This window comes from Cupressus sempervirens, chromosome 9 (assembly GCF_028749045.1).
Source record: "Cupressus sempervirens isolate cs-2001-9-10 chromosome 9, ASM2874904v1, whole genome shotgun sequence".
Taxonomy (NCBI): Eukaryota; Viridiplantae; Streptophyta; class Pinopsida; order Cupressales; family Cupressaceae; genus Cupressus; species Cupressus sempervirens.
Genome location: NC_143126.1, coordinates 215,355,228 through 215,369,025, shown reverse-complemented (window position 1 = coordinate 215,369,025; position 13,798 = coordinate 215,355,228). Strand labels below are relative to the sequence as shown.

Sequence of the window (13,798 nt, the reverse complement as noted above, 5' to 3'; positions counted from 1 at the left end):
TGCGATATGCTGATCAGGCTGTCAAAACATACATATGCATAAAGGGTGTACTAAATATTCATAAAATGAGTATTATGTTCAAATGAACATTCCCTCCACCCAAACTTTTATGAATACAATTTACAGTAAATTCTTCAAAAATACATGGAGGAAAACAAGTGACTGTTTTTCTTTAAACATCATTCCATAATCAAGATGCAATGGGTGATATGTACCCAACAAACAATTTCAAAAAATATGACTCATCAAAAGGGTTGGGTAATCAAATTTAAACTTGCTTAAAAGAAAAAAGAAACCCCCCACAAAATAATTGCAATCAATAATTACACGTGGCATTACACAGAAATCAACAGCGTAGCATTCCTCGAACTGAATGCTCACTTGAAGCAATCAAAATGCTACTACCATTGTCATATAAAGCAGTTATGCTAAAATTGTGATATACACAAGCCTTGGTCTCATGCTCAATTGTGTAGAAAAGGAATATTTTCTTTTCTGAGCTTCAGCTCTCAAGTCCAATAAAAAAAGATGACTTGTACAAGTCAACAGAATTCAAATAAAGCCAGAATAACTGGGCTTAAATCTGTTTATGGTGAACACAAAAAGTGGTATCCAACCTCAATGTGCTATTTTGAGGCTAGAAATAGATAACAGCATAGTTCACACAGCAGAGATCGATAATAGAACACGGGCTGATGAAATGTTAGTGAATATCCATTTTGATTGTCCTGGAAGGATTGTAACCAAACAAAACCAATTTCAAATGTCATGCCTGAATTGCTTCATATTTCTCACCCATGGAACCTCCCTTCTGCTTCTGGAACTGAATATAGCGTAAGGTGCTGTTGAAAAAAGCATCTGTAGATGCATCTGGAGTTGTGCTCTCACTTTGCATTTCTGTTACTATCAGCTCTATAAGACCTTGAATAATACTGCTTGTTATCTGTGGGTTTCCCTTCTCAAAGAAATAAAGATACCTAATCATCATAAATAAAATTGAATTAAAAATAAGTTTTAGTCGATGCATAGATCACAATTCATATAAACGTAACCAGTGTATAAAAAAACTAATATACATTTTGCATCTCTAATTTGCACAGACATTAGATTTTTGGCATCTATTTTTGCTCTTAAACTGTCTTTCACATGTGTGCCATTAAAGAGTCTTACTTGTTCAGAATCTCAACAAAAAGGGTCACAGGCCCACTATTTCCTCTTGTCACACTGGACATTTGTTGCGCAGCATTAGCTATTCTTAAAGCCCTCTTCAGACACAGGAGAACCCTGGAGACCTCAACTTTGTCAGATCTACCACATTATAATGATTAGAACCAAACTTCCACAGATGGCATGTCAACAAATTATACAGCCCAAAGCTCACCTTTCTCCATCCTTTACTCCACCTTCATCTTCAACCCAAAAAAGATGGGAACATGCATAAACAGCCTTGCATTGATCTTGTTTCTTAAGCAGCTTTGCCGAATACTATATAATAAAATCAATTGGTCAAAACTGAAATGAGCAATATACTCTCAAAAGAGACTATTCTTGTCCATAAAACTAGACACTTGTTCGCCTAAAACCAAACTTAAGGTCATTAGAACTATAGTTTACAATTTGCTTATATGATAAGCAATAGCAACACACTGCGATTTGGAGATTAAGACTAGCAACAGTAACACACTGCTATTTGGGGATTAAACTAGCAACAGTAACACAACAGTATCTTTTTACACTGAGAAATCATTGATAAAAGTTCATGTCATAGAGAAAAAAGCAGGAGTGTTTATTTAATACAACATATTCCAAAGCGCAAGAGGTGCAAGTCCAATAAAAATTTGACAGACAAAACACCCTTTGGGAAATTTTACAAATGTAAAGAAAGAAGTTGGCAGACAGTCGAAAGAAATTTTCGCTGCTCACTAAAATCAAGTAGTGAAAAGAATCATCTAACCACCATCACATTCAAAAAGATGCAAGAAACTTACCCCGGTAGCTTTATGGGTTAGTGTATCTCTATTCTCTGTTCCAAATATACTCATCCTCTGCAGAGTCCCTATAATCAAATGGATTGCCGTCACCTGTGCCTTTGAATCCTGTCAGGAGAACAGCAAATCAAGCATAGTATATTACTTTTACACATTTAGTAATCCACTACAAACAATTGGGAAACTTGTCATCAGAAATTCATCCGTATTTAGTCCCTTTGAGTACTTATGCTATCAAACATAATTTTGAATAAAGCCTGCTTCAATTCTTATTAATTGTTTTATTATAAAGTACTTTCAAAATTACGGAAATTGAAGATAATGGGTATTATACTATTATTTAAAAAGTTTGGTTTTTTTAATTTTGAGTTCTGATCATTTTGTCAGCCACCATGTACTGCAGGTTATGCACGACCAAAAACAATCACAAAAATGCAGCACACACCAAAGATGAATAAGGGCAGTATGAAATTTGCCTAAATCATTCAACTACTTAACAAGAGATTAAGAATGTAATTACCGCAATTTCCTCCTCATACAAGATAAATGCCTGTGTGAAGAATTCATATGCAACTGGTTCAAGATCACAATCATTGGCAGCCTACATGAGACCAACAACAATTTGTGCCCATATAAGATAATTCTGAACTATGTGCACAGCTTGTCAGTCTAAGAAACAAATGAAACAAAATAATCTTTAGTTTTTAGAAGTAAACCTCTGCACATTGCAGGTATAATCGTAATGCTAATTCGGATGCTGGCACAGCTGACAAAGCTTCAATTGTCTGACAAAAATATGACATTGAGAATTAAAACTTTTATGTTTGACTCAGAAAATGGATGATTCAAAAAACAAAAAACTTGAATTTCTTGAGAACTGGAAAATGAATTTGTTTAGAGTATACTACGAATGTAGAGATCTTGAAAATTCCCATATTTTGCTCAATTCTGGCTGCAACGTTAAAAAAATAAGAAGAAAATGCCTAGCACTCAAAAGTAAAGGACAGCCTGGTGAGAAAAATATACCTGGTGTAAAAATTGAAAAATCTTTTTAGGAGTCACTGGTCCCTCCTCACCTTCTCCCTCTTGACCTGGTAGCGCTCTAACCAACTACAGCCAAATTTTGTGTTCCTTTAAGGTTACAACAAAACAGCCTAAGGCAAACCTTATATGTGTGTGTGTGTGTGTTAGTGGAAACTTTCCCTTAACAAAAAGAAAGATGGATCTAGTCAATTCAAAAAATAAATAGAATTTTAAAATATGGTCAACATTTCTACATCATCTCTTGGAGATGACAGCATGATAGGATACAAAGGAAAATGAAAATGAAAGCAACAAACAAAAAGATAGATATTATTTCCATGCGATATATATTCTTTCATTTGCTACCTCAAAATTAATTGTTACTGTAAAAATCATCTTTAATATATTGTCACTACAAAGTGCACAATCTAAATAGAAAAACAAACTGCAGACCAACAACAAAGGTTAACAAAGAAGCCATACCTTCAATGCTGAAAATACTAGTGGTGGAATCGTGAATGATATTCGATGTAGGCCACCTTGAAGAATATGTTTCCTTACAGTTGTGATAATCTGTATTAGTAAACACAATGCCAGAATTCATAAACTTGGTGATGACTATGAAACAAACTAGATTTGAAGAAGAAATTCTTTATAAATGTGATAATACAAAATAATCCTAAAATGCTGGCGAGTTAAATTAATAAGATAGGAAAAGGATGTGTCTTTATTTATGCCCATAAGTACTTCCCTTGAACTTCTCGTCATCCTCAACTACTCAGCGTCAATTCCATTTCCATAACTCTTCAGAGCTACAGAAAATCAGAATCTACTAAATTGAAATCAATCTTGTGCCAGAATGTGTGGAAAATGAAGGATAATAACTAACGCCAGACAGCTAAATTTGGTGCCCTGTACATCCAAGGTGATAAAACATATTGCAAAAAGATCAACACAGTGCTACCCGAAGGAAACTACTGGCTTTGTCCTGAGTCTTCAGGTTTAATTGACTTTCAAAACCATTTGCAGTTCGATTGTAGTATAGAACAGATCTAGGAATTATTAAGCATAATATGATGCAGCAGTGCTAAAGCATGCACGATTATTGAACAATATAAAATAGAAAGAATTTAGAGTTGCCAGAAAAGGATTAGTATATTTTATATTGCAAAAGGGACACTTATATTAGATAAAACCTCCAACCTAAAATATAATATTAATTATATAGCACATGTTTACAACCCATTCAAACTTAGATTATAAGAAGATTGATTCAAAATCACTATCAGCCTAAGTAAGGATCTGGATCATCTATTTTGGAACTAAATACCTACTATAATATGCCTTCCTGGACTTAGCAGAACAGTCATGGCAAACCAGTGTAACATGGGGGCACGTCCCCCCCCCCAAACCGGGCTGTCTCGGAGACAAGGACGGGGGGACGATGTTTCGGCATTTCGGGCGACGCCACTTAGAGCACCACCTCCACTGGAGACGGCGAGACGTCTCCTATGTTTAATTGTGGGGCGACACGACGAAGTCTCCTTTATTGTGGGTGCGGGGAGACTTGTAGCTTTTGTTTGCATTATAATATTATATACTTATTTTGATATCATGATTCATGACACATGATACTTATTTTAATCATCTTTATGTCATGACTCATATGAGCATTGATTACTTTTAGATAAGTAAAATCTAGATACTCATACTATTGATCTAAAGACTGATATATAGACTAATATTTGTTGATATTCAATGTCAATGTTTGTAATGTTCCCTTTTTAGCATTTATAGCATGATGTTGTTGTTAGTCTATTTCCCCACGGTCCCGTAGGCTAACTAGGACATTAAAGGGACTTAGAGGCCATTTGGCCTAGATAATTTCAGCTGCAGGTCTTTCTGTGGGGTTTTGAGGCAACTATGGGCATACTTACTATTTATAGTAAGTCATCTTGGATATGGTCGGACATCCAGTGGCAGCGGTATGTCGATGGTAATTGTTTAAAATCAACAAGAAGACTTGTTTATTATTGATAAGATTTGTTATGCATTGATAAAGCTATTTTATAAAGTTAAATTTAAATATTTAACTTTATTAATGCATAGACAATAGTTTGTAGGAAATATTTAAATTAAAAGAGTCCCCTTTATTTTATAACACATTAGAGACATAAGTTACATAAACAGAGTGATGTTTTATCTCACATGGAGAAAACAAAGGATTGAGCTCTTCTGAAAACACTATAAAAGAAAGGGAAGAGCTTCTTTTTAGTATGCTTGGAAATATCAAAGAAATTGAAAAAAAATTTGGAGATTATGTCTCAATAGTTTGAAGGACGAAATCCCTTCAAACTGGAAATCTTGACGCCATTGAAAGATATGGTCTTGAGATTTAACATGGTAGCAGTCCGAAAAAGCAGATGCGAAAAAGCAATCCGAAAAAGCGAAACCGAAAAAGCAAATGCGAAAAAGCAGTCCGAAAAAGCGAAACCAAAAAAGCAGACTGATAAAGCAATCTGAAAAAGCGGAACCGAAAAAGCAGTCTGTAAAAGCAGTTCAAAAAGAAGATCCGAAAAAGCAGTTCGAAAAAGCAAATCGGACAAGCAAAGCAGAAGGGGCAGCATTGAAAGAAATTATTACAGCCATCTACAACCAGGTTCCCTTGTTAGTATTGTTTTTAGGGTATTATAAGTTTCAGCTGTAAGTGTGCATTATACCAGCATTATCATTTTGTAATCCATGTAAATGCCAAAAGTCTTGGCCATATTTCATGAGCATTGTATTTGAAATTTCATTGCAATTAAGAAGATAATAGTTGCTGGTGTCATTTAAGCAATTCAATATCATTATTTATCAGCTAGTTAGTTTGCATACCAACTGTTTGTAAAAATGTCAGTTGGCTGTAGGTATTCATTTCTCATGCTTAGATCATAGATATGCACTGAATATTATCAAAATTAGTAGCACACTCATGTCAGGTCATTGTGTAGTCCATTTGGAGTCTTCTAGCACAAGATTCTCATTGATGCAAATTGAAGAAAGAGTCATTTAAAGCCAGCTACAATACTATATCAGTCATACGTCCCTTGCATGTGAATTGTTTAATGAAATTCTTTGAGCTTTCATCAGCATTTTTGAGAGCAGATTTGAGGAGGGTCATTACAATGTTCATTATTTGTTTGTCATTTGATCATGAATCATGATGTTCCAGTTCAAAACTTCAATGCAATGTTCAATTTTAATTTTTCATTGTTTAAGCTTATTGTTTGTTACATCTTTATATGATTATATCAAGTTATATTGTATAAGTGTAGTACATATTTTCATAACTAGCATTTTAAGTACCATATGTATAGTATATACACCCCTAGCTACCCCCGCCACCCCCCCGTCCCTTGCCGCCGTCCCCAAATCAAGACCCCTCTGTCCCCCCGTCTCGAAAACTTGTCCCCCCATCCCGCCATCCCCCTGTCTCGTAGGGCGGTGTAACTATGTGGAAAACATAATGTTTTAAGGAACTTGGAAATGTGAACATGAATATCATATATTTACGCTAAGTTGTCAGTTCAGATTTTGGTTCGGTTGATGGTTTGAGATTCGGGTTCGAAATTCGTTCAAGACTTTTTTTGTAGTGGGTTCGTCCGTACCAAAAAAGATGTTTTATATATCAATGTATGTATGTATGTATAATATGTATATGTAAAAGAATGCAGCAGAAAATAAGTTCATACACCACTAGCCTTTTTTGTGGTCTATTTTAGGGTTGGAAGATTAAAATGACTAAGACGGCCCAAAAAAAATTTAACAAAGTAAAACAAATCCATTTTTTGGTTAAATTCAGCCTGGATCCTGCTGCAGATTTGGCAATTTGCCATAGAAACTGCAAAATTTGTGCCGGGTTCATCTAACAGAATTTGGACAGACTTTTGCAGGAATATTATAAGGACCAGACTTTTGCAAGAGTGGGACCAGACTTTGAGCTTGCCAAGGAAGAATTTGGTAACATAGTATTTATGGTCTCATTTGTGATTTATTAATAAAATTGTGGGTAACCAAATCAAATTCTACCTGCCCATATTTTTATAAATAGACTTACTTGTTGAGTAACTTGGATCTTTACTGCAAATGTACTAACATGGCCATTGTAATTGATGATTTCCAACTGCAGATTTGAATCTCATATAAATATGAGAGGAGAGACATGTCCCTACAGTTGATCATCACTAGTTAATAAATAACTATATGCATAACTCACATTTAAGCATATATGTAATATTAATATATTAACCATATATGTAACATATTATTATATTATTATATAATAATACATAATGTATAATATATATAATATATATTATTCTTATCAATAATATAAGACATAAAACAATGTTCATATAAATCATAAATACAAATACTCAATATAATGAGTATATCACTTCGACTGATGCTATACTTCAACACTCCCTCTTAGGAAGGAGAAGTGACAAAAACATTTTATGAGATCAGTATCAAGGATATCTATACACAACATATTATCTGACTTTAACACTTTGAAATAGTGACTTGTCAAATAACTACAATCACAATGTTATGAACACTATCATAACATATATTATGATCTCTAATTGTTCGAAACAATATCTAGAGAAATCATGATGCTTTTGTTATCAATGACTTCCGGCATATCCGAAACAAAAACTGTCATAATAAAAGGCATATCACTTGCAAGATCGTCATCTTACAAAGATTACCTTTTGTCTATTCTTTATCATGGTGTCCAACAAAATCCAGCCCAAAGGAACCATGATAACAAGTCTACCATTTATAAGATCATCATCTCATAACGGTTACCTTCTGTTTATATATGTCAATGAACAATCCTCACCTTTTATTACATATCATATGTGAAATAGTAACCACCATGAACCCAGTCATAGGATGGTACAAAGGGTTTTCACTTCATACTTCTCTCTCATAGAGGAAAGCGCATTATAAAGAATTTCTCTTAGAATTCCTCCTCGAAGAGAAGATACCATCCAGAAAGGATTGTATCTCAAAATTTCTCCCCCTAAACATCGATCTTGGGAAGGCAAGTCCTCTAGTTACTTCCACAGAAACTCTCTTTCCCCAAGGATGCATATCAAACTAATCACTCCCTCATGATATATGCAAGAGTAGGCCCATAAACATCATGCAATCACCCACATGTATTTCTAGACTCCTTGGTAGCTCCTACATTGCCTTCGAAGAAGTGTCATACTCCCTCTTAATGTAGAAGAATCTCATAATCTTAATTATCAAAGATGTTTTCTTCAAGAGCCTCACTTTATCGATCTTAATCATCAAGGTCTTTGGAACTACTATCATTAGATTTAGTCTACGCAATATTTGGTAGCATATGTAACGTACCAACCTTCTTTACCTGTAAGGATATCCTCAAACATAAAGGAAGAGATCAAAGCAAATAACCTTTATAATATGTATAGAATTATAAATAAATGAATAGATAAATGTAAAAGATACAAGTACTTATCTGCCCATGAAGGTCATGGAATATCTCCTTTTCTAAGGATGGTTCAAGTGGGAATGAAACATTGCCTATCATTCCCCCCACAATGTAAAATTTCCACTCATTCTTATATTGTTGAACAATATTGTATCAAATATGACATCTCCTTTCTAAGTTCTAACTTGCTCTTTTCATCCACTGAAGCTCCAAACATTCATTAAGCTTAATAGTAGAACTGTAGAAGCGAACACAAACTCGTCCACAACACGCCAATATCTTGAGTTGTGCCACTTGAATTACTCTACAACTCAAGGGGTAGGCCTATTTACATAGTTGCATGAATTTCAGTCCTCTTGACTGTTACAATTTATTCATCACTGAAGATTCCATCACAACATTGGATTACTCCCTCTGAATCAACATGATCAATATCACTGACGGTTTGACAAAACCATATCCTCTATCTGCTCCCTCTGAGGGATGTGTCAAAATCCCTCTGAACATAAATCTTCTATGCTTCTAAAATAAACTTCTCTTTAACAATGTGTTAGACTCTCTCTCAATCTGACATTAATACTCCTTTTCCTACAAGATAATTCTCGGAGGAAAAGATCAAGGCAAATGCTTGTATAGAAAAACAAGTAAACGAGATATACAAAGATTGGATAAATAATATACTCAAGGATAATAAATTCTCATTTGTACATCAATAATTCTTTTATTTGATATTTCAATCTATTAATCTAAGAATGATCCCAATTATTTCAATATAAAAATATCTAATTTAAGTATATTTCTTAGCTGTAACTTAAGATGTATGTACTATCCATATACTCTTATAAATTTTATGATTGATGTCATTATTCATGATGACTAGCTTTATTTATATACATTTTTCATATAAAGAATGGATTATCACAAATATTCTTATTTTATTTCAATAAATAAAATCATTTATATTTGTATTCAACTTGATAATATAATATCATTAAATGACCATGGAAGATAAACATAATATAACATTACCTTAAAATAATACCAAACAATAATCCTTAACTTTGAATAATATACACATTCTAATCTATATTATTCCCATATCACTATTATATACATATTTAATAATCTATCAAACATTTACTTCACCTTATTTGATTATCTCATAGTATAGTTATTACAAAATTACTAATATAATTCTTACTTAATTATATTATACATAACATTTTCCATTTCTTAAAATATACCTTACTAATCAAAATTAATGAATAAGGAAAGTGCGTACCTCTCTTACCTAAGCCTTAGTGGCAGCCTATGATTGCTGACGTGACTGCACTATCATATATAATGATCATGAGTCAAAGGGTGCAGTAAATGTCTTATTTCTAGTCATCGCTCACCACTTGGTGTGCAGGGAATATGTGAATCACTGATCTGTCGGATCTCCTATCCCCTTTCGATGCATTTTGGCTTCCACGCCACTATTAGATGTATTATTGGCTATTAGGTATTCCAATTCTCCTCCCCGTATCACAATACTATTTCGCTTCGTTGTATGGGTTTATACATTCCTTTAAATATCCTTTATCAATGTCTATCATTATTATCATACCTTGTTCGTCTAATAATCATAATTCATATATTCTTATGATTTATGAATGCTTCTCTCAGCAATTCAGAATATGGGTCATTTATAAAGTGTCTAGTGGCACAAATTGAATTTAAATCGCTATTGTTATCATTCTTCCTTATCCAAACATTCCTGATCGCAAATTCGCTTATAATAATGTACTCCCTACTATTCACAATTCGATACTGCGGTTGAAAATATGGGTTTGATCTCTTTTATATTTGGTAAGTATACTCTTTCCATGTAATCCACAGCAGACGATGGTCAATGTATTCAAATACTTATGATGTGCCCACTGACTTGAACAGACCAAGCTGTGATTGTCCTTTCTCCATTAATGGTAGTTACATCCATGCAGCATAGTTTATGACACAGTAGTTTCATAATTCTTTATCACCTTTGATGGCAACATAGGATTCTCTCTTGTTGCATTGACATTATTTTTCTTCCATATATTTTATGGGAGGGCCAAATAATGGTTTGATGATCCTTGTTAACAGTCAAGGAAATTTTATTTTATAGACACACTGAATCCTCTAAATAATATTAATCACATGTCCTTGCAGCAGTAACGACTCACTACCAAACTGTTGTCTTTGTAAAGCTATTTAAATTGAATGTCCACATCTCCTTTTGTTTATTGCAATGACTGATATAAACTTTTATTGTGCAGATTGGATGTCATCTATAGATAATCCTGTAGTCATCATTGTCTGTGATTTGATTGTATAGGTTTCTGACTGGAACTTACTATAATGTTTCCATGTTTCTTCCATATCGTTCCATATTCCTATGAGGAGTCGGATCTCCCTATTCGATGCCAGTTCTTGATTTCTTCATGAATTGGCCCTGATCATCCCTCCATCTCAGTCTGATATAGAAACTATCGTGTTTGTCCTTCTGCTTAATCCTCATTTTACATTTGCTGTTCTGCTCTGATACCATGTTGAGTAACTTGAATCTTTACTGCAAATGTGCTAACATGGCCATTGTAATTGATGATTTCTAAATGCAGATTTGAATCTCATATTAATATGAGAGGAGACATGTCTCTATAATTGATCATCATTAGTTAATAAACAACTATATGTATAACTCACATTTAAGCATATATGTAATATTAATATATTAACCATATATGTAACATATTATTATATATAATGTATAATATATATAATATATATTATTTTTATCAATAATATGACATAAAACAATGTTCATATAAATCATGAATACAAATACTCAATATAATGAGTATATCACTTTGACTGATGCTATATTTCAACATTACATCCCTCTACAAGTATAGTAACTGCATAATTCAACTACTCGTTAGTAAATTCAAATCTTCTTATTGAAATCCTGCATCATTCTTTAAAAAATTGAGTTTTCTCACAGTAACCCTGGTAAAAGTACAAGATGTGTAGTGGATGCAGTTCAAATGAGATCAGAATCAGTGAAATCAAACCAATCCTCAGGATACCAATGGAAAGATTTTTTAACGAATGGAAACCTGATATTGAAAATTTATGAGCACCTTCATTAACCTGATGAGGACACAACATCTTTAAACATATAGAGAAACTCAAATACCAAATGCTGCAACTTCAAAAAAATAGATGTATTTCTGATAAATTGCTCAGCGTAATTAGAAAACCTTTTTTGATAAAACATTTTACTCTAAAGTCTTAACATAGTTGTTACAGGAATACAAGTACTATGCAACCAAATGTTATGGACAGACTTGAATAAACTAATTACAGAAATACAAGTTGTACTCCCAAAAATAAGTCAAAGATAAACTATGGCATTTTAGAGCCTACTTTAGAATAAATGTTTACCTTAAACATCTCTTCATGGTCTTCATTCACCAGCATATGAATAAGTTTTGCTACCCAACTCTGTTCTTCCTTGAAATCTTCTTCATCCAGCTATTTTGCCATAGAATGTTAAGACACCGTCAGCTTCAAAGATGATCAAAGCCTTAAGTAAATACTAAAGATAATATAAGATGTAACTGAAGCTGCGACTGATAATGATTTTCACACATATTTCACGTGCAAGTGATCTCAACATTTACAAACCAAGAAAAGAGAAACAACCTTTCTCTAAAAAAGAATTAGGAATATACAGAAAACTGAAAAGCAAAAATGTTGATTAGAATAATAATTAAAGATGCAAATATTTCACCTCTTCCACGGAAGGTGCTCCAGCAGTTTCCTTGATTAATCCTTTAATCAACTCAAACAATGCCTCTACCTGATAAGAAACCACACTGACTGTGGGTAAGGATTCACATTGTGCATTTTGACATTAAGTAACCATTCAAGATAAGGATGACCAGATTTTTATATGCTTCTATACAAAAACAAACCTTATCTGCTTCTGATATGCATGTGTTATTCTTCATGACACTCTGTATGATAACCGCTGCCATCTGTTTGTTTCTCTCATAGTCAAGATACTCCATTACTCGAGGATAGTTGGTCAATTTTAGAGCTGTCATTACATCATTGTACTTATCTAGTGGTGCAGTAAGAAGGGCAACAATTTGCTTTGTTGCTCTGTTGTCATCAATCTTTCCTTTTCCTGAAAGTTTCTTAACGCAGGCTCCCTGGAGGACAAAATATAACCCACATCACCTCTTTAGTAACTAATAGGGATCAATATTATATCCATTCTGGCATGGATATAAGAAATACAACATAAAATTGGTTTAAAAAATGCCAATCAGTTATAAAAACAATGTGTAAATACTTTCCCATCATTTACAGTTATAATAAGCATACCAGCACTTGATCCACATAATCAAGTCGATCAGGGTGAACACGAAGCGTAAATGTAAGCAATGATACATGCAGACTAATAGCTCCAACAATTGGCATGTCTGGTTGTGCTTCTATAATCTGACAAATAACAAGTCTATGTCATAAACCTCCATCAATCATGTGCAGTGATCACAATCACAAATCCTCAAACTAGATACTATTTCTTCACCACTGGACTACACAAACACATGGAAAAATGATTGACACAAAAGGAAGGTCAATTTTTTGTTGTATGCATTAATAAACAGGAAAAAAGAACAATAACTTATATGAATATCTATGAAATAATGGATGCTTAAATCTAAAAGTAAAACTACTGTTGAGTTTGAGGGTTAGAGTTTTGTTAAATTTAAAATTATAGTAAAAGCATCATATATCACTGCTTTAAATTATGTTGAAAGTTTGAGTGAATGGTCACTGCTTAAATGATAGATTCCATTTATGTGCTCCAAAACACTCAACACGATTACGAGGATTGCTGGGAATATCTGCATGCAAAATGTTTGTTTCAGATTTGCTGCAAAGCAGCTGGCCAAACAATATTACGAAGTAATTGGAAAATATTTGCTTGATATTAACAATGATCAAGAGATCAATATATACAAAAGAATGAAGGATGTTTCCTTAGGAAACAATTGTAAAGAATATAAACATTCTATTCTAGATACAGGAAACTATACATTAGAAACATTCTAATATTTACAAGAGATTACAATACGTAACCATTAAATAATAAATAAGGATAATAGAAACTATATATTATCGTAATACGCTCCCTTAATAGTATATCTACCCTCAACACCAAGCTGTCCTCTAACTTGGA

The 13,798-nt window shown here is 33.3% G+C and overlaps 1 protein-coding gene across 1 annotated transcript in view; it reads right to left on the bottom strand.

Annotated features, from left to right (window-relative positions):
- Positions 1-278: 278 nt before the first annotated feature.
- Positions 279-13,798, bottom strand: part of LOC149538275 (vacuolar protein sorting-associated protein 35B-like) — a 39,654-nt gene continuing 26,134 nt past the window's right edge. Inside the window, exons 11-22 of the mRNA XM_089799642.1 lie at positions 12,937-13,053; positions 12,522-12,761; positions 12,338-12,406; positions 11,989-12,078; positions 3,495-3,584; positions 3,015-3,098; positions 2,705-2,773; positions 2,509-2,589; positions 1,989-2,096; positions 1,382-1,485; positions 1,171-1,284; positions 279-977 (exon numbers count right to left, since the gene is read on the bottom strand). Coding sequence (XP_089655768.1) covers positions 767-977; positions 1,171-1,284; positions 1,382-1,485; positions 1,989-2,096; positions 2,509-2,589; positions 2,705-2,773; positions 3,015-3,098; positions 3,495-3,584; positions 11,989-12,078; positions 12,338-12,406; positions 12,522-12,761; positions 12,937-13,053 — 1,377 coding nt within the window. The 3' untranslated portion in view covers positions 279-766. The remainder of the gene's footprint in view (positions 978-1,170; positions 1,285-1,381; positions 1,486-1,988; positions 2,097-2,508; positions 2,590-2,704; positions 2,774-3,014; positions 3,099-3,494; positions 3,585-11,988; positions 12,079-12,337; positions 12,407-12,521; positions 12,762-12,936; positions 13,054-13,798) is intronic.